Genomic DNA, 26,505 nt, shown 5'->3' with positions numbered 1-26,505 from the left:
ACCCTCCGGCAAGAGTCTCCAGGCCAGAGCAGCAGGCCACGGTTGGAGGATACACCCACGTGATGAGCTGGCCTCCAGACGCTCCACCTGACCGCTTCTCATAGAGTTTGCCCTTCGGGGCGTGGTCATGGACCACCCTCATCAGAATTGCCTCAAGAACTCACTAAGAATGCAGAGTCCCAGGCCCCAGAAGTATGGCCCAAGAATCTAACTCTTTAGCCAGGACTCCAATTTATCAGGTGATCCTGATAAATGCTGAAGTATGAGAATCGTGGATCCAATGATGCTCATAGGAACGTGTTAACTCAGTCATTTATTCCACAAACAGTTACCTGGTCACCAGCCTCTCGCCAGGGGCTATCTGTGGGGACAAAGTCTTTGGGAGCAGGGGAGACGTGCAGGTGAATATCTCACTCTGACGCAACGCCAAGTATCTAATGAAGATATATCCAACCCTGAAGTCTGTAGGCCACATGACAGGCCAAGAGCTGAGGAGATTGCTGGCTTTCTGTTCCGTTTCCTCCTCTGGTGGGCAAAGCTCCACACATAGTAGCCTAGCTATTTCTCCCCAGAACTCTGAAAGGTACAGAAGGACCCTGAGGCTCCTCGAGGTTCAGTAACTTGCCGGGATCCTGTGAAGTCAGTGGTGTGTCGGTAAGTGTTCAATCGCAGGGTGGGAAGGGGGGCCCTGATCCACACACCTTCCCCGTGGGATCTTGATAGAAGGACAGAAGGGCCGCAGTCCCTGCGACATCTCCTGAGGGGGAGCTGGGACCCTGCCTGCCCAGAGTTCCTGGGGTCTTCACCAAGCCACCCTCCTCCCCTTTTTCCAAAGAGTTCCTGCACGGTATATCATTTAGGTCCCTCACAAACTGGAACTTGCTGCCTCTCCAGACCCGGAGCGGGCGGTGTGTGGGCTGACAGACGGCCACAGTGGAACCCAGGCCGGGAACGCTGAGTATCCGCCTCACCAGGGCTCTGCGGAGACTGGCTGTGCAGAGGCAGGCCTGTCTGCCTGTGAGCGCTCAGGGTCAGATAAAGGCCTCTCCTGGCTGAGGGAGCACCTATGGGGTGTCACGGTGTGTCTCAGCTTGAGGATGCTGTTGAGGTCCCAGCTGAAAGGTGATGGGAAGAGGGCACCGTAAACCAAGCGCCCCCAGGAGTGTAGCAGCTGCCCTGGGGAGGCCTTGGAGATAGCTGGGGCCAGGGCCTTGACCACGGAGGTTGGAGAGATGTGCGTTCCTTCCCCTCTCAGCAAATGCAGCTTACCTGAGCTCCCCCAGCTCCGCCCAGAGAGGGAGAAGCATCAGCCCCGGGAGGCTCAGCCAGGACACGTGGGGTAGGACCTCCCAGGCCTGGCCAGGCTGGCGCTTGGGCTGGGACGGGTGGCCCTGAGGCATGAAGGTGCCCAGACATCCCTCCCTTTTCTCAGGCAGACTTTCTTGACTCAGCCTGTCTTTGACACACGTAAGGAAGGATTCGGGGGTGGGGGTGGGGGACAGGAAGCTACAAAGAGCCAATCACCCTGCACCGGAGGCTTCAGGGCTGGTTCTTTCCGAGTGAGTGTGTGTGCGCGCACCCGCGCGCATCAGCGGGAATTCTGTGATAGAAGCAGCCAGATTCTGGAGAGAGAGAGAGAGAAGAGGAGAAGGAAGAACAAGAGGGGAGGAGAAAATTGGGAGTGGGAGAGACAGACGGACAGAACAGCAGTGGGAGAGAGAGAAGCACAGCAGAGGGGAGAGAGAGGGAGGGAGAGAGAGGGAGGGAGAGAGAGGGAAAGTGTAGGGGAGAGCAGAAAGGGGGAGCGAGCAGAGAGAGGGGAGGAAGAGAAAGCAAGGCTGTAGGAGAGCGCGCCGAGCGGAGCCGGAGCGCGGAGGGAAGGGGTGAGGGCAGGCGGAGCGAGGCAGAGCCGGGCAGCAGGCGCCCGCCCGCAATCCGGGATCCGAGGGCGCTCTAAGCTCTCGGTTCGGCGACGCACCGGCGCTGGCCCGGGAAGTGGTGCGGGCTCCAGGGCTGAGCCGCGCGCGCAGGTGCCGGCCCGGGAGGTGGCGCGGGGCTCCGGGTGGCGGCGCAGGGCTCCAGGGTGGCCGCGCGCCCTCCGGGGAGCCATGGCGGCGGGGACTGGGGGGCGCGGGGCGGCGGCGCCGCCGAGGGGCTGAGCGGGCGGCGGGTGCGCCATGGCGGCGCCGGGTTGCGGGCCCTGAGGGCCGGCGGCGGGCGCGCACCATGAACTCGTGGGACGCGGGCCTGGCGGGTCTGCTGGTGGGCACGATGGGCGTCTCGCTGCTGTCCAACGCGCTGGTGCTGCTCTGCCTCCTGCACAGCGCCGACATCCGCCGCCAGGCGCCGGCGCTCTTCACCCTGAACCTCACGTGCGGCAACCTGCTGTGCACCGTGGTCAACATGCCGCTCACGCTGGCCGGCGTCGTGGCGCAGCGGCAGCCGGCCGGTGACCGCCTGTGCCGCCTGGCCGCCTTCCTCGACACCTTCCTGGCTGCCAACTCCATGCTCAGCATGGCCGCGCTCAGCATCGACCGCTGGGTGGCCGTGGTCTTCCCGCTGAGCTACCGCGCCAAGATGCGCCTCCGCGACGCCGCGCTCATGGTGGCCTACACGTGGCTGCACGCGCTCGCCTTCCCCGCCGCCGCGGTCGTCCTGTCCTGGCTCGGCTTCCACCAGCTGTACGCGTCCTGCACGCTGTGCAGCCGGAGGCCGGACGAGCGGCTGCGCTTCGCCGTCTTCACGGGTGCCTTCCACGCGCTCAGCTTCCTGCTCTCCTTCGTCGTGCTCTGCTGCACATACTTCAAGGTGCTCAAGGTGGCCCGCTTCCACTGCAAACGCATCGACGTGATCACCATGCAGACGCTCGTGCTCCTCGTAGACATCCACCCCAGGTGAGGGCAGCCCCGGGTGAGGGCTCTGGGAAGGGCTGCGGGGACTTGGTGGGGGAGGGGTGTCTTTGTGGGAGGAAGGGGCTCCTTGTCTCCCCCAGGCTCTGCTGTGTGGCTTTGGGCAAGCCCCTTTAACACCGAGCCTCCATGTCCTTTTTGGAAAACTGAGGTCGGGGGGAAGGGCCACCGTTGCCTGTCTCAAGACAGGTGCTTAGCGCATCAGCAAAGCAGGACCACCAAAAAACGTGGGTGAAACAAATAGATACATTTTTGAAGCATCAGGGTAGAAACCACAGAGGAGCCGAACTTTGCTGGACTTCTTATACTTATTTCATGTTTGTAGTTTTCACTTTAAGTAGCATAGGGAAAGGCAGTCATCTCTGTTCACTGCTTTGAATGGTTCTAGTCAGGCCCTGAGAGCGTGGCCTGGATGCTGAGGGCGCTCCTGAAGAGCTCTTCAGACAGGAACACGCTGCTCTGCTGGGTCTTTCCTTCCTCTGGCGTCTGGCACTGCCGCTGTCTCCTGCTCCTGTGTGTGTGAGAGTCCTCGGGCTGCGCCTGCCTCTGTGGGTCCTCAAAGGAGCATCTGAAGGGCTCTGAGGGGACGGGGGTGCTCTTCCCACTCTTCCCAGACAGCCCTGTCCCGTGTCTCCTGGACTTGAAGCCTGGGAACCCCTGCAGAGGGAGAGTGTCATCCTGAGGCTCTGGTGACAAAACCTGCCCACCCTTCCATATTCACCCGGCCTCTGTTTCTCAGGAAGACAGCTCGGGGCGGGCAGGTCAAGTTCACATAGCCCCCCACCCCTGCCCCTGCCCCTGGGAAGTCCTGCCATCCTTCGGAGCCTCTGGGGAGAGAAGGGGGGAACTCTTAGCTGAGGTGTCCTGAGCTCACCTTGGCTTTCCCCCAGAGAAGAGGAACGCAACAAGGGGAATGGCTGCTGGTGTCCCTGCAGTAGACGCTGCTGTTTTATATCCTGGTGCCCCAGACGCTAGAAGGGGGGTTTTGGTGTCAAGATGGCATGAAAAGTGAGGCAGGCAGAAGGTACCAGTGTGGAGGAGGCCAGCGGCAGGGAGGGAGCTCGGCCCCTGTCATGCAGATGCCTCCCCGGCCAGGGAGAAGCTTGTGGCGGAGGGGGACAGACCAGAGGGTCAGTGTGACCAAGAGCTCCTTCAGTTGTGGGTTTTTTCTGCCCACGAGCAATACAAAGAGAAGACCTTGAACTTCACTGCGTATGAACACAGGACATGTATGCGTGTGCCCGTTGTTCCCCTCAGGATGGCCCTTCCAGATTACATGCTGGACCAAAGCTTCCAGTCACAGAATCTTCCTCCCAGCATCATGTACAATATGTACATGTAAATGACACCAGGGCATACGAACCATGTATGAAATTGTGTGAGCCTCACACACACAGTCCTATGTGTTCATATATCAACTGCATGGGTAACAGATCACTCCATGTCACAGGTGGGCACTCCTGCATGCTGACACAAAGGCATGCACTGACTCACTGCATGTGGCCGTGCATGGTTCAATGTCATTTAAGGATCGCAGAGCTCTTCCCCTTCCTATCACCTTGGGGCGGGAGGACCTCACTTTAGAAGGTGCATCATCCCTAGGACGTGCACAGGGACTGCTCTAGAAGCTGTAGACAATGTTGTTTAACTCTCGGAACTTGGACAATTTCTACAGTAAGCCCACTTGCCATGAGTCTAACAGTGGAGGAGGGAATGAGCTGGGAAAGGAATCAGTTCTTATCTAGACCAGTATAAACCCCATCTCCGCTCTCCCTCCAACTTCCAGAAGAGGAGGGCAGTGGCTCCTTTTCAGCCCATTTAGGATGTAGGGTTGCCTCCAATCTTGCCGGTCTCTCACGGACTCCAGGCCAGACACTACAGAGAGAGCTCCCAGGGGTGTCAGGAAAAGAGGCAGTTGCTCGGCTGCCCTCCGGTCCTCTCTTCTCTCCTCCACTTCCCTCCGGGGAAATCTGACTGCTTCTGAGCCCAAGCTGCTCTGAGGAGACCCTCTTCCCAGAGCCACGGACAGGGCCCTGCAGGGCCAAGGAGCAATGCCGGCCTACACTGGGGAAAGGAAGGGCTTCCGGTGGGAGGATTGCCCTCGGCCAGTTCAGACAGGCCCCGCTGGCTGAGGGCTGGCCTGAGGTTACGGAATAGTGGGCAATGGGACAGCACTGCCCCGTCAGTGACCACAACCTGCCTTTCTCTGTGGGGTCGGTTCCCAGAGTGAGAGCATGGGTGGTGGGAGGGCACCAGCTCCCTGACAGCGGATTCACAGGCTTCTTTCTTGGCGTCTCCAAACTCTTCCTTCCCACAAATGAGAAACTGCAGAGCTAACTCGGGGGAGCTGCCCCTAGGTCCCCCGAGCCTTAGGCACTAAGGCTTCAGGAAATTTCCTGGCCAGCTGGTGCTGGGAGCTGGGGGGGTGGGGTCCAGTCCCAGATCAGCAGAAGCCAGGCTTCCTTATCCGGGCAGCCAGGGTGGCAGGTGGAGGTGACTTTGCTCACTGGAAGATTCACTTAACAGCCACCACACTGATGGCCTCCTGGGACTTGATTTTGAGTTCCCTGAGGCCCAGGGTGGCATTTGTCAGGAAGCTCCCTAGTGATGCCAGCTCCTCCTGCAGAGGGTTAAACGCAGTGAGTGACAGGCTGGACCTCTGCTTTACCACCCCCAAAAGGTCAGGGACTCTCTGCTCTAAATTAAATCAGGGACCCTGAGAGACGTCCCCCACTCCTGCCTTTCTGGGGTGGTTTCTCGAGTTACTACAATCATAAAGGAGCTGGGAATTCCTAATATTTATCACCCACCTGGTCTCCAACCGCTAGTGTGCTTGGTTCAGTTCTCCCAAACCACAACTCCAGACCAATTATAACCAGATCCTCTCCCTGGTGCGACCAGAGACGTAGAAGGGGAGCCCGGACTTGGTGCTGCCGCCCTTCTCTCCCCGTCCAGCTGAGGGCGCCACTCGCCAGCACAGGTTAATGACTTCAGACTAGACTGTTGGCGAAGCATACTCATTCTTGTGATCAAGGGCTACAGGGGGCTGGCTGAGTGCCGAGCCAGAGGGTGTCAGAATTGTGCCGTAGTAGATGGAAGGGCTCTCACTGTGCCCTTGACTTTGCAGGTGAGGAAGTTGGGAGCCCCAAGGAAGGGGGACGCTTGCCGTATTTAACAGATCTGGACTGTGGCTTCACCCAAGACTCACACGTAGGTCTGCTCCTAAGGTTTACGGATGGGGCGATAGTGCAAATGGAGTTTCACAAACCATCCACCTGAATAGTTAGGATTTCTAAATTCAGCTTACAAACTGTTAAATGAAATATGTTCTATCCTCCGACCTTGAGAAATATACATTTATAACACTTGGCAAGGCTGGGTTCAAATTTAGAGTTCTCGGGCTCCTTGGAGTTCAGCCTTGTACATGGCAGGGGGAGCTGAGCTGGCCCCATGCCACAGCCGACCTCGCCCCCCGCCCCGACACCCCAGCATGGAAAGGGGCCTCCTCACACAAAGTGGACACTGCAGGCTATGCCTCCACATGTTGCTCACAGATGTCTCCCCTCCGGTCCCAAGCCAAGCACACAGGTGGCACAGCCCATCCTCAGGAGGATGGGCCCCAGGGAAGATACCTGTGCACTTTCTGGAAGCAGGATCAGGGCATCTGGCCAAAGAATTCCGTGTCCCATGTACCTAGAGCTTGGTCTAGAATGGAGGGTGTGGATTCTGGGTGGGCACACCCCTTGGCCCTATGAAGTCTTCATTTCGTGGGGAGGTGCGGGTCCCTCAGTATCCAGGGCCCAGGACAGGGCCCCTCTGGCCAGGTCGCAGGGCAAGACGGCTCACATCAGTCCTAACCCCAAACTCAAGGCTCTTCGCCACCAATCGGTCAGCTCGTTCCTTTGCCTTTTGTTTCATTCTCCAAAATGCCAGAAAGCAGATCTGGATGTCTCTGTGAGTACTCTGAGTGCGGCTCTGGACTGGCTACCATCCTCTGGGGATCAGTCAGGACCCAGACCCACCGTCTTGTAGCCACAATCGCCTCATATACTGACTTTTCAGACATTCCCAGTATCATCCATCCCTCTGCTCTATTACGGAAGCCTCCTGGGGACCATGTCTTTGGCCCTACATGTCGCAGTGCTGGTGGGCGCATCTCCTTTTGGCTCAAGGAAACTCCGTGTCTTGTCACAGCCCTGGGGTCGCCCCACACTGGTACAGTACTTGCACTCTGGGCAAACGAACCCGGGCAGGAGAGCTTTGGGCCTCTCACCCTCTGCACTGCAGATTCTGCTGGGGAGTCCAAGGACTCCAGCTGCCACCACCAGGCCCGGGAATATCTGGGCGTTAGCGTAGCTAGACACAGCGTGCCCATGGCTCAGTGACCCAATGGGGGGACACCCCAGATTTTGGCATCAGGAGACCTGGAATGAGTCCTGGTCTGTCTTGAACTTACTTTGCAACCCTGGGCATGGTATAAACCTTTTTGGCCCTCCGTGTCCTCTTCTGCAAATACGTACAATGACTGCTTATAGGGCTGCAAGGGTTCAAGGAGCTCAGTTTTGCAAAGCTACGGCGGGAAATAAATGACAGCAAGTGCAAAGTGATTTTATTATGTTGTCGTTTTCGGAGCTGGTGAGTTGCTCCCATATGGGGCTTAAACAATACTAATGATAAGCCAGAGAGCCGCACTGCTCCCCTCGGAGCCTGGGAGACTGCCCTGCTGTCCTCTTGCTGCCGCCTCCCTGGTCTCACCTGGAAACGGGGGTGGGGGGCACTGGGCACAGAAGTTGGGTCCATTCTCTTCCTTTGCAGGAGTTCAGGGATGCAGCCACACGGTTCCAGACTGGGTGTCAGGAACTGGTGCTAGCCCTGCCTGCAGCCCGCTCTCTGGGTGGGCAAGTCCCTGTCTTCTTTGAGCCTCAGTTTCCCCATCTGTGAGCTGGGTTGGGTGGGTGAGAGCATCTTTCGTACTACACAGGACTGTAGAGCCTAGCCAGCCCACCCCAGAGCAGACGCATGGCCAGGCCCATGTGGATGTTAGCCAGGCACAGCACCCATCCCACACACCCGCTGTGCTCCCACAGCATGCCAGGCGCCATCGAAGTTAGGGAATAGCATCCGTCGCACCCTGGAGTCCCAGAGAGGGTCACAGAACCAGCACGAGAGCCCAGACTCAAGCTCAGACCTTGTCTGGCACAGTCCCTGGTCGCAGCGCTTTCTCTCTCTCTCCCTCCCTCTCTCTCTCTCTTTCTCTCTCTTTCTCTCTCCCAGCTCCCCTTGTAAATGCAGCAAGAGAATTTTTGCCGTGGGAGGGATCCCAGTGGTTTGGGGGTTCAAGGTAGTGCTGGAACATAGTCGTTGTTTTATAAATATATGCCGAATGAATAATAATTAGGATCCGCACTTGAGTGCTTACTCTGAGTCAGGCATTCTCCTAGGTACTTTCTGGGTGTTAACTCAGTTAATCTCAACAGAAGCCTACCAGATAGGAACTCGTATTATCCTCATTTTAGAGATGAGGAAGCTGAGGCACAGAGAGGCTGGGTAACTTGCCTAAGGCCACACAACAAGTAAGTGGGGAAGCCTGGGTTTGAACCCAGAGGTCTGGCTCTGGCACTGCTCGCATGCTTACCACTTCACTATCAACCAGACAGGACTCCAGGCCGTGGAAGTGTGCATGGCATGACACCCACTGACGAGTCTTGCTTTGCCTGAAAAGCTCAAGATTTTTAAGTCTCACTTTAAAAAATCTATTCTAGGGCAGATTTCTACTATCATCTCTTTTGAGAAGGTCACTTAAAAACGATTGAGTCTTAATTTTCCGAAGATGTTTTTAAGGGTTGTTCATTAATTCAAAGACGTACACTCATTAGGTGTTTTCTGGGTGTAAGATGTTGAGCTTTGTACTGTGGGAACCCAAAGGAGGAATGTGTGTACAGAATGCTTGCTATTGAATCCTTCTCTCCTGTACAAAGCTTTGCAGGAACAAATAAAATTAATTCCCTATAGGATTTTACAGTGTAGAAGAGTGACATGGATTATTCTAGCCTCTAAAGTGTCTGTTTTATTCCTGTAGAGTCACTGAAATGTTTCTGTTTATCCTTCTGAAGACCTTCAAAGCTTTAACCAACATCTGTCTTTAAATATTCCTCAGGGCTTTGGGGCAGGATTGTCTGGTGTGGCAGGGTGGGGGCCTGCTTCTCCTGGGGAGACAGCTGAGTCCTCAGACCCTCAGCAGGAACCCAAGTCCCTCCTCGAGGGCAGGGGCCGGGGAGGGCAGAGGAAGCTCCTCACTCCTTAAGAGCTTGGCAGCTGGTGAGTCACTTCAGTCCCTGATAAATGGTAGCTCTGGTTATAGCCATAACTATGAAATCTTCCGCAGATAAGTGAGGAACCAAATTCAGAGAGGTTGAGCGACTTTCTTGAGGCCACACAGCTATGAGGGCACAGCTGGGACTAGGACACATAGCCAGCACTTGTTCACTCCTCAGGATTATTCTAAATGTCTGAGAAATGGATAACATGGTCAGGGTTACAAACTGGAGGAGGGCCCGGCCCCAGTGCTACCACCAGTTTCTCTCGTGTCCCCTTGATTCATTTACAGTGACTTTGGTGCTCATTTTCGAGGAGATGCCCAGAATGCTGTACTCCTCTCGTGGGGTGAGTGTACTGTGATGGCTCAGGACACCCAGCTCATGCCCCAAATCTCCAGCAATTCCTACATCGATTGCACTGAGAGTTTGGCGGGAAGTATTTTAATATTAGACAAGCAGTCCTGTGTCATGGAGAATGTGCCAAACATGCTGCTAGGTTGACCATTGTCCTGATTTGCCTGGAACTGCAAGGGCTCCCAGGATGTGGGACTTTGAGTTTGAAAACCAAAACAGTCTCAGGCAAACCAAGATGAGTTGGTCACCTCACTGAACCCAGACCTCCAGGGTGGGGACCTATGCCTTCTCTCCATGCCACCTGTATTCTGCATATGTCACAAGAGCCACAGGACTTTGGGAGAGGACACTGCAGACACCCAATGTAAATGGAAAGGGAGGAGACTTAAGACTGATTCTTGCTGTGTGGCTTTAGGCAAAGTCGCCCCTCTGTCCCCGCCCCCTCGGCTTGTATTTTTCAGATTTTCTGAATGAGGTGAGGCCCCAGTGCCTCCCCAGGGATGTGTAATGACCCCAGTGAATTGACAGATGACACTCAAGGCTCCAGAGTCAGATGGCCTGGGTTCAGCTACTGCCATCACTTAGGGAGACCAGCCATCCTGGGTTGCCTGAGATGGAGGGGGGATCCTCAGACGCAGGACCTTCTGTTTTTAAAGCCGGGACGGTCCTGTATAAACCATCCAGGCTGCAGGACTTTTAGTGCTAAAACTGGGACAGTGCTGGTTATCCGGGACAAGTTGGTCACCCTACTGACACCCCTCACCAGATCGCTGTGTGATCTTGAGCCAGTTACTTAACTCCTCTGTGCCTCAATCTCCCTCCTTATCTGAAAGCATGAAGATTACAATTGTATCAGTCCTTTGCTTATAGAGATGTGAGTATCAAGCAACAAACGCATATGAACCCCCATCACAGTATCTAAGATGGCACATATTAAAGACCCAAGAAATGTGAGTTATTAATATTAGCTATTAGAAATTAATTCATAATGTTAGTCATGAGTAAGACAAGTTCAGCCAGTATGAAATCTGTCTTTACTGGGCCAGACTCCAGTTCCCAACTCTCTAAATTCCTGGAAAGACACGAGTCAAGGGAAAAAAACATCCTGCAAGAATTTCAGGGGCCTTCAATCCAAACTAACATAGCATTGTCCCTCTGTGATCAGAAATCGGATAAAGAAGAGTCTCGATGAAGTATTAAAATGACAGTTCTTGTGGAAGGAAGGGGAGGCTGCCCTGGCATTCATGCTGCTCGCGAACCTGGCTCAGGACAGTTCTTGTGGAAGGAAGGGGAGGCTGCCCTGGCGTTCATGCTGCTCGCGAACCTGGCTCAGGAATATTCTCTCCACTCCTCGCGTCTGCTGAACAGACTGACCTCATTGCGGCGCCAGGTCACTGAAGCCCAAGCCTGTCTCTGCCAAGTTATCTTCACTCCTGGGCAACTCTGTCCACAGTCTTCCTCCCCGTCCAGTTTTGGAATCATATGATTTATTTTAAAGTAAGCAGTAGAAACACATGCCCACGTTGGGCCCCATGGTCTGGAGCACGTGAAGCCTTACGGTTGGGCTCGCCTTTACGTGCATGCGCCTTGGCTGTGGAAATGGACAGACTGGCGGTTGCTTGTGCATTTCCCCGCGGCTGCAGGAAAAGGGCTGCAAGAACCACTGCTCCCAGGTGGCGTGAGGTGTCAGTTCTCGAAAGGCCAGGAGCAGAGTGGAGTCAGGAGCAGGGTGTGGTTAGAGGCGTAGGTGACTATCCGCGGAGCCGTGGCCCCGATTCTTCAGGGACCTGGCGGTCCCGTAGCTTCACCGAGCTTCGTCTCTGAACAAATCAAGTGACTTCTGCTTCAGTCACCTCATAATGCGTTACCTGTAGCTCCGGGCAGGGCTGAGGCTTTGGGATGGAAGAAACAGGGCTGAAGGTGTGGAGGAAAGGAAGCCCTGGGCCACACTGCACACAGAGCCCAAGCCACCCCAGCTGGAGAGGACCAGCTTTCAGTCACATGGACATGGGTTCAAATCCCGCCTCCACTTACCAGCTGAGCAAATCATTGGGCCTCCCTGTTCTCATGGTCTTCATTGTAAAACAGGGCAGGTAAAATCCACCTGGCAGGTTCAATTGTGGTAAAGATAAGAATTAGAGATATTGCTTACAGAGTGTGGACTCGGGCTGGCCCATAGCACGTGATCAGTGAAGGATAAGAGTACTAATAATGAGTTTATATTTGCACTTGCTTTGGGTACTGTGCTAATTGCTTCACGTGCTTCACGCATTTAATTCTCAAAGCAGCCCTTTGCAGCATCTTATTATATTACTATCCACGTTTTACAGATGACGACCCTGAGGCTTAGTGATGTCACACAAGGTGCCCAAGGTCACGTGCCTACAGCTCAGACTTGAGCTCAGGTCTTTCTGGCTGCATGGCCAAGTTCCTACACTGGCGGCCACTGCCTGCGTGTACAAATAGTAACTTGCTGTGACCTGGCGGGCCCCCCCATGACTCACCTGGCCACGACTCCACTTCTCCCTCTCTCACACGCAGTGTGCGGGAACGCTGTCTAGAGGAGCAGAAGAGGCGGAGGCAACGCGCCACCAGGAAGATCAGCACCTTCATAGGCACCTTCCTCGTGTGCTTCGCACCCTACGTGATCACCAGGTGAGCCTGGCGAGCGGGACACGGGCTTGGGGCAAGTGGGGCGGGCACGAGGCTCTGGAGAGCGAAGCAGGGCCTGCGTGGCCTTTAGCCGTGGCCAGCCTTGCTTGGCCACATGTCTTCCAGAGGCTGGATCAAGGCATGAGAGTGAACTTGACAGGTTTAGTGAGAAGGACACACGCTTTTTCTCTTCAGCCTCAAATTCTTTTGGATTATACTCCGGACTGAAAGGCAGTGAGACTCTCTCCCACTTGACCTCCAAATCACATCATTCTAACCCTCAGCCCCCAACCCCAGGAGACCCGAAAGGAGAGGACAGGAGAGAAAAGACGGGATAGCACCCTGCAGGGATTGGGTTCTTACTGCCCACTGAGTGCAGGAAAGCCCAGCTCGGCATCCTCAGCCCGGACACCCTGCAGAGCCAGTGCCACGTGCCACCTGCACAGGGACCAGGGAGCGTGCTTCATGCCCAGCCGCCTGTCCAACGGCTCCAGGGATCTGTCATGGTTAGTCCAGGCATTGTGAGCTTGTCACGTTCTCTCCCAATCCCAACCCCCCATGCCAGCCAAGGTTGCAGTGCGCTGGCCTCAGGGCTGTACGTTCCAGAAGCCAACCTGCTCCAGCTACAGAATTTTCCTCACATGTTGAAGCCAGCAAAAAAAAAAAAAAGTATCACCCACTCAGTTTTGCTCACTGGAGGGGAAAATACCCACACAAATTTGTATCCAAAATGGCTTAGCTGTTTGGGAAGGTGATAATAAAAAGGACTTTGATGTTCTATTAGGAGGTGGATGTGGAACCTGGGAAGTAGGGTCTGTGCAGGGTTTTGTGTGCATGCGCGCGCCTCTGTGTGAAAGAGAGAGCACACAGCCCATCCCCCTGCATCCCCCAGCATCCTCAGTTGGCAGGGACATGGAAGGGACGCCCTGCCTCACCATCCCCCAGAGTCGCGCTCCGGAGAGGAGGAGCTCAATGTGCCCAGGTCCCCCCGTCTTTCCCTGGCCCTACTCATACTGAGCTGAAGCCTGGGCCCCCAGAGCTCCACCTATGCCCCCCATCCTGCTTTCTGCAGCCCAGGAGAATGTCCTCTACTAACAGAGGCCCTGCCAATTTGCAGACAGTGAGCTGGGGGTCCCCAGAGCAGCCCCCATTCTCCAGACACCACAACCCCGGAGTGTCTGTCACTGTCTTTTCTGTGCATGCCACTCCCTCCGGGGGAAAGCCAGGGGGCCTACATTCCACTTTAAACATAGGACATAGGACTGGCTGCAGGTCTCTTCATGGGTCTGCCCCAGGCAGAGCAGAGCCATCAATTCTTCCTTCTAGAACTGCCCGCTAGACCTCAGCACTCCCAACATTCTCTATGGGAGACCGTCCTGTGCGTCGTAGGATATTGGCAGCATCTCTGTCGTCTACCCACTACCCGCCAGCAGCACCTCTTCCCTCCTGCTCCCCAGTTTTGACAACTAGAAAATCTAGGCAACCTGGGGACCAGAATCACCCCCGGGTGAGAGCCCCTGGTCTAGGCCCGCCACGTCCAGCCAGGACGCCGAATACCATGTCATAGCATCTGATAGTGAAGCGTCCCAGGCTTCTGAGGCAGGAGCGAGCGAAGTGGGCTTGGCTCTGCAGGGGGGCAATCCCAGCAGAAGGGACAGCATGAGCCAAGTCTAGAGCCCTGCGTGGGAGCCACCAGCCACAGGTCCCTCTGAAGCACTTGAACATGGCTTGTCCAAACTGACATGTGCTCTAGGTGTAACATGCACACTGGGTTTCCCAGGCTTAGCATGATTGTATATATATATATATATATATATATATATATATATATATATATAAAATTAAAACTTTTTACATTGATTCCATAGTGAAATGGTGAAATCTTGGATATATTGGGTTAAATAAGATTTGTAATTAAAATTAATTTCACTGGTTTCCTTTCCCACCTGTGGCTCACCTTCTCTTTCCGTTGGGCAGGGCTGGCCTGTAGTCAGGGAATCTGGGGTCTAGGTGTGCCGATGCCCTTGCTCCCAGCTCCTTCTTTCCGTTGACCTCTAGCTGCCCGTATCATCCTTTTCTGACCAGGAACCCATTGGTTCCCAGGATCGCCCTTCCGGCCGCGCTGCGAGAGTGCTCAGAAGTCCCTCCCTCCCTCCTCCCCTGTCCAGCGCCCTGCTCGATGCTGGAGCTTATAAGCAGTGGCCAAATCAGTGTCTTCCTCTGCGGGGTCAGGTGCACTGAGGCAGGAGTCCTCGGAGGGTCTGAATGAGGGGGCATCAGGTCCCAAAACCTTTGCGGTGTTGCGGCGGACAGATCTTTGTGGTTAATCCTCTTGAAATCACACCCCTCTGGGAACCACACCCCGACACCACCCCTTCCGTGACCGGGGGGAGAGGAGATTCTGATGAGATGCCTAGTCTCTGTGGTAGCTGGGCCCCCAGGCACACCCCGGGGAGATGGACACCTGTGAACTTGCTCTTCGCATGCAGGGGAGCCCTCTGGGCTCCAGGTGTGTGCTGGGCACGGCCAGGATCACACCAGAGCTACACTTCCACCACCAGGGCAGCGAAACTGCCAAACAGGGTGGGCTGGGGTGGGGGTGAGGCAGGATTTGCTCTGACACCCACCTCCAAGGAGCCTGACCCAAACTCTCGCATCTTATGCTGAGTCCGGGCTGAGAACCACACATTGATTGTGGGGAGAAATCAGCATCTAGCAAGGAATCCATAAAATAACCCATGCAAGGCATTCACCCTGGTATATCCTACTATCACCGGCACTGGAATCGGGGCCATGCACGCTTTGGGTGGCAATTGATTCTCCTGCTGTTCTTCTCAAGCTGGTTTCCGAGTGTAGACACAACCACCCCAGTCTCAGAAGAAGCTGAAGTCAGACTCTGCTCTGGAAATGTAGTTGAGAATTTAACTTCTTGCAGGAATTGATTCCTTATGGAGAACCTAGAGCTGTGGGTTATGGAAGTGGAAGTTTCCTTAGCAGTGCCTCATCCAGGGAGGGCAAGTTGATTGCAGGCCACCTGGGATCCACTGCATGGGGCAAGCCAGCGCAGTGTTGATAGGGATTCTGAAGCCAATCCAGTGAGTGACTCAGCCAGGGTTCCAGCCCGGGTCTGCCTGGAGCCAAAGCCCACGCGTGGGGCCCCTTGCCCTGCACTGTTCTGCTTCTCTGAGGGCATGGGGGTTCCCTCCCAGAGGATATAGGGGGGCACTTTGTGCCATGACCCCCTCAGAACCAGGAAGCTGCAGCTTCTGAGATGATAAGGTCAAGGTGTTCAAGTGTCACTTAAACCCTTCACTGAGCTGTCAGTGCAGAAACCGCTATTTCCCGAGGCTCCACAGTGACAACCTCTATCCAAGCAGCCCGCCTTGCTACTCCCCCCGTTGGAGCCTTATAGGTGGAGACGTGCACAAGCATGTGGGTTCATGTCAGGCCAACCGTGGGGAATGCTGGGAGCTGGCAGAACCAGAGCGTCGAGTGAGAGAAGGGGCTTGTGCTGTGACACCCGCCCTCCCTCTAAGTTGATCAGGAAGGTCCGGCTGGCAGGGAGGAGGCCCCTTCTCTTTATTCCCAGTCTATTCACATCTGCCTGATAACCTTCGCAGACTGGGAAGCATCATTCTTGGGTCAAGAACCATTCAAGTCTTCCAGTAGATTCTCAGGCTTCCCTTACTGGAGAACGCGGAGTCTTTATAACCATACCTATCACTTATTCGACCCTTGCAATGCACCCAGGAGGTACCAGTGCATACCTGATTGCACCTAGTACAGCTGTCCTGCAAGGTGAGTGCTAGAGCCCTCATCTTACTGAGGGTCAGCGAGGTGAGATGAGTGGCCCAAGGCCATAGGAGTAGTGACTGGCAAAACCAAGGGTTAAAGGTCAGTGCCAGGCCTATTGGCAATAATTTAGCCCTGTGGGCATGTTACATCTCCAAAGCCTGGGGACCAGGCACTGAAAATGTAGAAATGCTTATCCGCAGGCTTTTGATCCAACTTCCTATGCCCAGGCATCTTGGCATGAACCCAGACATAATATCCAGATTCCTGTGGGTAAAGGCAGGTAGGTGAGTGAGTTCTTTCACCAGAAGCAGCGGTGGGTTCGCATGGAGTCACCTCTGACCTCCCACCTGGCTGACAGCAACTTGTGTGGACCTGGAGCGGGGCTCAGAGGCCATCAATGCTGGCAGCTGGAGCCATCGTCAGACTCGGTGGCCTAGCGCTGACCATGAAGCCAGCACCTCTCAGAAAGACAGTTCCCCCAACTGCACCAACCAGCCAAAGAGCCCCTTGCACCTGCACTTTGTGGCCTGTCAGATGACAGAGGGACACTTTGGAAACCTCCACCCTCAATCTTAATAGGAGTCACTACCTTCTATTCACACACTCACACCGGTTCCCAGGTCCTCAAAGCCCTAGTGGGTCACATCTGGATCTTTCCAGAGTGTTTGAGTATGGTCTGAGGATTTGCAAGAGATTGGCATCCAAAAGCTCTAATTACATTTTTCTGAATTAAAACGTACACGTCTAGAAGCATGTGTGAGGCTATTATCTCTGCAGCAGTACAGGCTTATAAATAATTATGGTTGTCCCAGATCATCGGAGTGGGGCTTTGAGGCATTTGTGGATCAGACAGCACCGTTATTGTGGCTTTTCAGAGTCATGGAATTATGTCAGGGGGGTTTAATATGCAGGTGGCTGTCCGGTGTTAATATTCTATTAATAAAATGCCTTTTCCCTGCTAATGTCTCATGAACATTTAAAGCTCCAGCTTATTACTTACATGTCTTCAAATATGCAGACCGGATTCTCCAGAAGTCTTCTTGGGAAGACATTGGGCTTGCTTCCCAAAAGATATTCTGTGGCCCACGTTGCATTTGGTGCACAGCATGTGTGTGTGTGTGTGTGTGTGTGTGTGTGGCAGCGGGGAGAGATGACAGACGCACAGGGGGTGTAAAGAGGGGCTGTGGATTTACCACTTTAGATTCAAGGGTTGACAGTAAAGGCCTTGACTGCCCCCTGGCACCGAATCAAGGAGCTGGGGGGGGCAGCCTGGCACCAGGAAGGCCTGTGGTCTCTGGTGCCCACAGTCCAGGGTTCAAATCCTGGCTCTTCCACATCCAGGCCATGCGGCCTTGGCCCGTCACTTTGCCTGGGTTCCTCCTCTGTAGTGTGAAGAGCAAGCAACACTGTCGAAGGGGACGGGTGGGAGGTGCTTGAGACAATGTTTGTCAAGCGGCTGCCAAAGCACTGAGCCTCTGGGGACACAGGGGAGGAGCTGGGTCTGGGGCTACTGGTATTACGGGTCTCGTTCTCATTCCCAGAATTTAGTTTCTTTGGAGAGTCCACTGTTGAGCAGAATTGAGACATTGGTTTCTCTGGGGGTTCAGAGAATGCCCGAGAGTTCTGGCAAGTGTACTCCATCCTCCTCCCGGGACCAGGAGGGCCAGGCTGGCAGGGGCGGGTGAGAGGTCCCTGTGGGTGAGGGGCCAGGGGACCGGCTTCCTGGCCTGTCAGCCCTCTGCTGTGATAGCCAGCACAGAGACTTCCCGTGACCCTGTGCTGAGAGAAAGGACGTGGCTCTCTGGAGGAGTCCCCCCGAAAAAATACAGAGCTACAGAGTGCAGAGGTGGGCCAGACACATGGGACTTGGGGTGGGGGGAGAGGGTGGGTATCTGTTCTGTGTCACCCCGAGTCAGGAAAATACCCATCTCTGTGCTCGGCTTCCGATATGGTCCCAGGCCACAGCTGGCAGCATTTCACACCTCCCACCCCAGCCAGGCTCTGACCAGACGTCCCCAGGTGCTCACAGCGCGTCTCTGAACCACCTGCCTCAGAGTCACCTGAGATGCCTGAGAAAGCAGACTCCTGCCCTGGCTTCCCCTCCCCTTGTCCTCCCCCCCATCAACCCTCCGCCTGACCTCTCAGCCCAGGGGATCCTCGGGGGAGCTGTGTCAGGCTGTCTGGGGCAGGCATGTGTGCATTGTGAGCACGGAAGCATAAATGTTTCCCCCTGAACGGAGCCTGATGGCCGAGGTTTTTCCGGCACATACCTCAGGCGGTGCATGGAAAGTCACCTTGGTGCTTAATGGAAGGTGAGGGCAGGGGGCAGGGAGCGCTGGTTGTGGGAAAAACTCTGCTTCCCGGAGGGCGGGGGGGGGGGCAGTGCCCTGCTCCGGGGGCTGCTACCTCTGCAGACCCCAGGGTCGACCCGTAGTGCTCACGGGCTCCAGGAACTCCGTGGGGATTGGTACCATGTTGGTGTTATGACCAGGGACCCACAAACAACCATATCCTGCCTAACACCCCCCTGCATCCCCACGGGGTTCCTTAGCGGATGTGGATCTGTTTCCCAGCACTGCCGCCGTAACTAGCTTCCACTAAGTGGCTTAAACAATAGAAATGTATGGCCTCAGTTCTGGAGGCTGGAAGTCCAAGATCAAGGTGTTGGCAGGGTGGTTCCTTCTGAGGCTGTGAGGGAGAGTCTGTTCCAGGCCTCCCCCTGAGTTTCTGATGGTGAACTTGCAATCTTTAGTGTTCCTTGGCTTCTAGAAGCATCACCCCATCTCTGCCTTCATCCTTTTGTGGCATTCTCTTGGCGTGCATCTGTGTCCAAACTCCCCCCTTTTATAAGGGCATGGTCACATTGGATTAGGGGCCCACCCTTCTCCATTAGGACCTCACCCTAACTAATTACATCTGTAACTACCCTATTTCCAAATAAGATCACATTCTGAGGTGCTGGGGGTTAGGACCTCAACACATGAATTTGGGGAGACATAGTTCAACCTACAACAGGGAGCTATAGCGAAAGGAAACAAAGTCCCACTTAATTAACACCTGAGCCCAATAACCCCTCACCATTGCACCATTGAATGGGGCAGAGCTGGAGGCAGGGGCAGGAGAGGGGAGTTCAATAATCCACCATGATTCGTAGCAGAGAGAGAAGAGGCAGGGCGTGGCAGGCACCTAGTAGCATGCAGTGACCCTGCTCCCGTGGAAACTGTGACTGATCAGAAAAATAATGGCCCTTTCTTGGAGGAGAGGGTGTTTGGAGGAGGTGAGCAGAGCTGGACCTGGCATGAGAAGATGGGCTGGAGTGTTCCCTTTCTAAAAGGTCATCTGGAGGGGACCATGTGATCATCCCCTGCCCAGATCTAGCATTAGAAAGAAGCAGTTGTAGCAATACGGAAGTCCCTGCCCCTACCCAGTCCCCTTCAACAAGTGGGGCTTGGAACTGTCAGAGCTGGAACAGAACAATGCCGGCCACAGCAGGCACATGGCAGAGGGGTCCACGTGCCCAGGAAAATAAAAAGGCGGGTCACCCAGCCACATCCGGTCACGGAAGGGAGCATGCTAGCTTCAGCCTGGCCCGGGGGCCACACGGGAGCAGTGCCCAGGCCCAGACTGATCCAAAGCATCTCTTTGCCTGGAGGCCTTGATGGAGGCCAGATGCGGGCTTTTCAAAGCAGAAGTCGTGTACACTGTGGACGGGGCAAGTGACAGAAGTGCTGGGTAGCCCATAACCACTTCATGGAAAGGGAATTCTCGGAGCTGGAAGGGACCCCAGAACGCATCCCGTCCCATCTGCAATGTGGAGATTTGAATCCCATCATGGCACCTAGACAAGACATGGGCTGCAGTTAGATGGAACTGGGTTTCCCCCTGGAGGAGATGCCAGCTTGCTGCTCAATCTCTCTGAACCTTGATTTCTTCGTCTGTAAAATGGGACTAACGATGCCCATTCTGCAGAGAATAATTGTAAGGTTAGAGATTGTGCACATCACGTATTTGGCCCAAAGGAGATACTTAACTGGGAATTATTATTACTGAGCCAGGCAAGTTCAGATTTTACATAAAATCTCTGAGAAGCAAATGCAACAGATTTTACCTCTTAATTATCTAAATGGTGAAATTTTAAATTGTCCCAAATAGTTTTACTCTGTGAAATCTACAGAACCTGCAAATAATCATTTTGATCTTGCTGGATGGTTTGATGGTATTTGACTCTTAATAAATCCTCCTGGGAGAGCCAAAATGCTCAGACTGAATTTAGCAATGTATAGAAGACTAGACATTCTGGAAAAGTAATTTGGCATCCCATAGCAACAATGTGTTGGTATTCAGCTGTTTCATTGTTATTATTAGGTGTGAATTCTAAACTCGGAGGTTTTTGTTCCCTTAAATTCATCACTTCCCAAAATAGATTTCTTAAAAGTACAGATTTCTCAAATGCCAACAGCTCCATTTCCCCATTCGGGCTCCCAAGGGGAGGAGCAAAACCATGGCGGCATACCCCCTCGGAGTTGGAGGGCAAGGGTGGATAGCGGTGCTGGAGATGGGACGCCTAATAGAAGGGCCTCGGAATGGATTCATTAAGGATCTATTCAAAAAGGGGGTCATCGCAGTGGGGGATCTCACCCCACCAGCTTCCTCCTCCTTCCTTTCCTGGGCTGGTCCTCACAACCTCAGCCCAAAGAAGGCTTCAGGAAAATCACTGAAGTTGGCAGCCCAGAGTCACAGCCCCAGCTCAGTCCTCTCTGTACCTGGGTTCTCACCTGGGCAGCCCTCCAAGCTGAGAGCCACCGCTGCCTTCCATCTTGCCAACCTCCATGCCCTCCCCCCGCCAGGTAGAATACAGGTGCCAGATCCCAGTCTGAGCACAGATGCTGGAGTTTCCTCTACCACTGACTTGCTGTGTGATGTTGGGCAACCCCCTCCCCTGTCTGGGCCTCGATTTCCTCATTTGACAGTGGGTGGGGAGAGGGTAATTTATAAACTCTAAGTTCTCTCTCAGCTCTGTGGCCTTTTCTACCTTATATTAATGCTGGGTAACGTCCAAATATGGCCAGGGGTGCTGAACACACTTGGGAGAAAAGAATAAGTGGCTTGATTTGGGAGAATTCCGTTTACACAGAGGAGGGCTTTTACTACCTCACAGCCTGGCCTTAGCACCATTGAATGGGGCTGTTCGATGGATACCTGGAGGACTCTTAGAACTGTGCCCTTTGACCTTCTCCCAAAGAATGAGGGTCACTTTAGGGTACCCTGACTGCTGCTATAGCCAGGGGCCGCCAGAACCCCAACCCTGGGAAGAAGCTTTTTCCACCAGCAGATTCTTTCCTGATGCAAGCCATACTTTGAGCTTTGCTGAATATTTGCAAAATTAAGCTCAGCCCTTCCTCCCAGGCAAGCTCCCTTGGAAGGCAGAGCTAGGATGTGAAGCCAAGAATCAGTCTGTCCTAGTTGCAGTGATCATAGAGATGATCTTATTCAACTCCCCCTTTTTCATAGAAGACTCCCAGGCCCCGAGAAGGGAAACAACGTGCCCAGGGTCACACAGCAGGTCAGCAGCACAGCCGGAGCAAATGGCCAGGGTGCAATTAGCTATTAGTGCAATTCTTAGATCAGCTTGGGTGCCTGGGTTCAAATCCCTGCCTTTACAGGTGACTGGCAAACTATCAGTACTTAACCTCCTTGAACGTCTATTTCCTCACATGTAAAATGGAGATGTCTCGTCTCCCAGGGTTCCACGAAATCACGTGTAAAGTGCGTCCTTAGCCCAGTACCTGGACCAAAAGAAGTGCCTGGAGAACGGCCACCATAGTTATGGTTGTAAATTACTGTTGTCATTGTCGCGGGAGGAGGAAGCCTCAGAGAAACTGAAGCGTGGCCGGGAAGCTGGGGTCAGGGGCTCAGGCTGGAGCCTGGGATGCGCCCAGCTGCGCTCTCCTAACGAACGCCCTCCCGTCTCTGTCCGCAGGCTGCTGGAGCTGTCCTCCGCGGTGCCCATCAGCTCCCACTGGGGGGTGCTGTCCAAGTGCTTGGCCTACAGCAAGGCCGCATCTGACCCGTTCGTGTACTCTTTGCTGCGACACCAGTACCGCGAGAGCTGCAAGGACATTCTGAGCAGGGTCCTTCACAGGCGTCCCCTCCGCTCCTCCGGCCTCACCGGCGACTCCCACAGCCAGAACATTCTGCCGGTCTCTGAGTGAAGGACGCTGCTCCTGCTGGAGAGCTTGGAATGAGACGGCTGGTGAGAAGAAGGGGCGGGAGGGCTTGGGGCGCCTGGGCGGACTCCACCAGCCGCCACCATCTGCCAAGCCCAGGGATTCCAGTTCCCTGGCTTCGCGGCGGGGGAGGGGGGCACTCTGAAGCCTGCTTCCTGGTTCCTCGAGGGCAGATGTTGAACTGTCCCTGTTTATCACCAAAGGATGACCGAGGGACGTGCTGTGCTCTGGCTTTTCTTTTTGAGAAGCTCCTTTGAGCTCCTAGACTCACCAGAGACTCCCCAGGAGTCACACCCCGTCCGGTCATGGTCAAGGACACACAGTGCTGGTGGCAGGTGGGGAAGCATGGCGTCCACTGCTCACTAACCCCTGGACGCTGGGCTCCATGCTGAAGAAAAGTGGTGACCTCCATGGGGCATCAGTCGTGCTGAGAGTGGGGCTGGCAGTGGCCATTTAGCCCCACATCTGGCGTGGCCACCCTTCTCCACAAGTAGTGGTGGCTGCTTTAGCCCAAATATTATTCAGCTGGAACTAAGTGAATTGCACTCAGCTGGGACCCTGGGGCCCCCGCGTCCAAGGGGAAAACGTCTGCTGACTAGCGTTGCCCAACCGTTGCTGACCAGTTGTCTTAGAAATGGCTATACTGGATTCAACTTGTATCCCTCTCTTCCCTCCCCCTCCGCCCCACAGCTAGCATTTGTGTGTGTAGACAATCTTAGCATGAAGCTGGTTTAAATAAGCAGTTATTACTACATGTAATAATGTTCTTTGAAGTCTGACCCGAAGTCGCCTTCTTCTGATTCACATGTCATAACTGTTGGGGCAAAGGAGAGGCAGGAGGACAATGGCTGGTAGGTCCCCCACGCCGGTCTGTGACCTGAATTTGCAGGAAGCGTTTCACCTTGTCTCACACATCTTGTCCAGTGTGTTCTCTTAGGTGATTGAACAAGAACTGACCTGAGCAGGGTTTTAGCCTTGATTTTAAGGCACTGGGTTCCATTATCCTAAGGGTTCAATATCCTAGTTTCTGGAAGTCATCAACAGACAGTAGAGGCTTCCCAAGGTGATCCAGAAAGTGTCCTGTGCCCATGATGGGAGAGGGAAATTCTTATTGAAAACCATAACTCTAAAACATATGCCAATTCACTAGCAGCCCCCATCTTGACTGAATAAAAACCAAGGTGAGTGGACCTTGAATTAAATTAAATGCTTTCTGCCCATCCATTTTTTTTTTCTTTTACCATTTCAAATATTGTGTGGATGCTGAGAGCAGTTATTTCTCCATCCTCCACTCTATGTGATTCCTCCAGGGTGGAAAGGATGGGTGCACAAGACTTAGAGGGGTCATTGTCTCCTTCCTACTCTGCAAAGCCTAACTTTGGAAACATAGAAGGGAGGACCCATTTCAATAAGGACCAACCAGGAAGAGCCTGAAGCTTTTCACTGCCAGTGGCCCCAGTATTGAAAAACGGAGAAGTGTGTGCATGTTTGAAAAGATGGCGTTCTATTAACCTTAGCTCCTCATTTAGAAAACAAATCACTGAGCCTGGCCTACTCTTGTCTAGTTTCTAAGTTTCCATGGAGACAGACACAGCCTTTGAAGCCTTGCCACCTTCCCGCTGCAGCTGGAGGTGTGCTCACACCTGCTTGGAGGAGCCAATAGCACATACCCCTTCCCAATTCTGTGTTCTGGGACATAAGCTCGGTAGCTTGAAATCAGCCGTGATGGGCATATTTATACCAAGAGAGTCAGTAAAGGCTACAAATCGGGCCTTTTTCTCCACTGAGAGCTCATTGCTAAACATCTACCAGCACATCACTGCCCAGACAGGACTTTGTGTGTTACTGAAACAAAACTGCTCTGATTCAGAGCGCGTTTGGCCACTCAAGTTTGAATCACAACAGACATTCTTTTTTGTGGCTCTTTCCTAGCGTCAGGCAGCTGTTCACCCTTCATTGTCCCAACATCAAAAGAACCAATGAGGTCGAGGACAAGCACAGAGCCAGGAAAATATGCACAATTGAGTCTGACCATCTCCCCTTCACACAAATACTCCTTGGGCAGCGGAGGCGTAGTGGCCCAGTGGATGAGGTCAATAGACAGTCAAGTTCAAGCAAACAAATACGTTTTCATCAATGTCAGGTTGGAGGAATAACTGTCATCTCCTCTTCCTGCTCGTTCTGTGGAGGCAACAAGTTATACTCCCGGAGGCAACTCTATCCCTTTCACCTCTTCTTTAGTGAAAAAATAAGATCTGTCACCTACAATGCCACATGTCTTGAAAAGATGCATTTCATAAATTACACTGAACCTTAGGACTGCCAAAAAACCAATAAAACCAGTTGTATTGGCATCATGGTGACAACCCCCCAGATATGCCAGTCAGCTGGGTATTTTCATTATTATTTGAACACAGGCATCAAAACACTAGGAGAAGTGAGAAGAAAATCGCTGCGTTGGCGATCAGCGTCAACCAACTCTGCTAGAATTACCTTTAGCTAAATGTTTATATACAGTCCATAAAATTCTCCCCAGCTTCTTTATTCCCAAGAGAATTATCTACCTCATTTGGTAATTTATCAAACGTAACATGGTAATGTGAATTTCTCAGGTAGAACACTTAGAAATGTCCAGATCAGCATCTATGTCAAGGGCCTGGGATAACTTCCTTGACGTCAGTCTAGAATAAGGCTTGATATTGAAGGCCCGAACTTGGGTAGACAGTTGGGCTCGGTGTGAGAGCAATTTAAGAAGACGGAGAATAAAGCCTCAGTGGAGAGGCTCTCAAATTCCTAAACCCACATCCGGGGCTCAGTTTCTAGCCCTACCTGATCTGAACTTGTAGGTTTAAACCCCATCTGTGATGGCTTTTTCAGTCACTCTGCAACTCTAGCTTTTCTTTACGCTGCTTCTTAGAGGGGATTTCAGGGCCCTGGGAGCCACTGAGGGAGAAGTGTCGTGGCATTTGGGGTCTGTGTGTCTCATGGTCTGCTGACCTCCCAAAGATGCTTCCCTAAGAGCCTGCCTATTTTCTACCACAAAGTCGGCTGGTGGGGGAGGGGAAGTTGCCTTGACTCATCTCACACCAACTGTACATTCCTTCTAGGACTCAGCTCAGACTTCTGCCACCATGAGCAATAAACCTCTCTCCTCATGTTTGTGAAGCTAGTTGTCTTTTTCATGATGCCCTTCTTTCTGAGAGAAGATGGAAAGAACAGGCCAAGTCCAGGTCCTGGCTGCTGTCCTTTTACATACTTTGGTGCAGGTAGATGATGCCTTTGCAGGGCTGCAGTGTGACCCTCGGGGGGACCGCAGGCTGTGCATTTTTAGAATTTACCCAAATTCGGCATCAACCAATTTGCCTATGATTTCAATGAGGATATTTTATCAGGTGCCAGAAATTCCTCACATCTGCTCATATCCTTTGGAGCACTTGCACCACAGGGGAGAGAGAGGTCCTGGATATATCTGAGGCTCCCACTGCCTTTCTGGAAGGTCAACAGCATCTACAATGAAGCCATTGGCCCCTGAACTTGACTATCCACAAGAAGCACCAAGCGACGTTGTTTAAAATTCAGATTCCTGAGCCCCTTCCCCGGAGATCCGTTTAAGGAGGACTGGCAAGGCCTAGGGTTCTGCATTTTCAGACATCAGGGCCCAGGTGACTGTTGCAGGTGGACTTCAAAGTCCTCCCTGAGGAAAAATGATCTTAGACACCTGGATAAACTCTATGGAAAACTGGGTCTTTCTACATATCTAGGTTTCAATTGTCTTCTATGGTTCCCTAACATGCCAAATAGTTCAATCTCCAGCTTACTCAAGGGCTGAGTCATTTTGTTCTCAGAGGGACAAAATTGATCACGCCATGAAATTGTTAAAACCTGTTTTCACGAGACGCTGGTGGCACAGGAGAAGCTGCCCAGCCTACCTCTGAAGGCCTTTGCAAAACAGCCTCCTTCCTCTCCGCGGGGCCCCCGGCTGGTAGGCACGATGTGTTGGGTGTTGGCAGGGTGGCAGCACTCACTGGCTCGACACTGTGTTAGAGAAAAGGGAGCCTGGCGCTCAGAGGGCCCCGGAGGGATGCTTGCTTGGGTCCCGACACAGACTCTGTCCGAGCAGCCTGGCTGGGGGAGTCGATGGCTTCTAGCCCCTTCGCTACTAACCAGAGTCCTCACCCCTGCCCCCTTCCGACCAGCTTCAGACCTGGGGGGCCAAGCCAGCCGAGGCAGGGCCAGAGAGAGACAGTGCTG

The 26,505-nt window shown here is 53.6% G+C and overlaps 1 protein-coding gene across 1 annotated transcript; it reads left to right on the top strand.

The window, feature by feature from the left end:
- Positions 1 to 2,226: 2,226 nt before the first annotated feature.
- On the top strand, positions 2,227 to 22,239 carry GPR26 (G protein-coupled receptor 26). The gene is made up of 3 exons (XM_007173359.2): positions 2,227 to 2,894; positions 12,122 to 12,235; positions 22,008 to 22,239. Exons 1-3 carry the CDS (start codon positions 2,227 to 2,229, stop codon positions 22,237 to 22,239), a joined length of 1,014 nt encoding a protein of 337 aa, XP_007173421.2.
- Positions 22,240 to 26,505: the final 4,266 nt, after the last annotated feature.

Source organism: Balaenoptera acutorostrata, chromosome 16 (genome assembly GCF_949987535.1).
Source record: "Balaenoptera acutorostrata chromosome 16, mBalAcu1.1, whole genome shotgun sequence".
In the NCBI taxonomy this organism is placed as follows: domain Eukaryota; kingdom Metazoa; phylum Chordata; class Mammalia; order Artiodactyla; family Balaenopteridae; genus Balaenoptera; species Balaenoptera acutorostrata.
The sequence above is the reverse complement of the archived record's forward strand: the minus strand, read 5'-3'. Positions and strand labels throughout refer to the sequence as shown.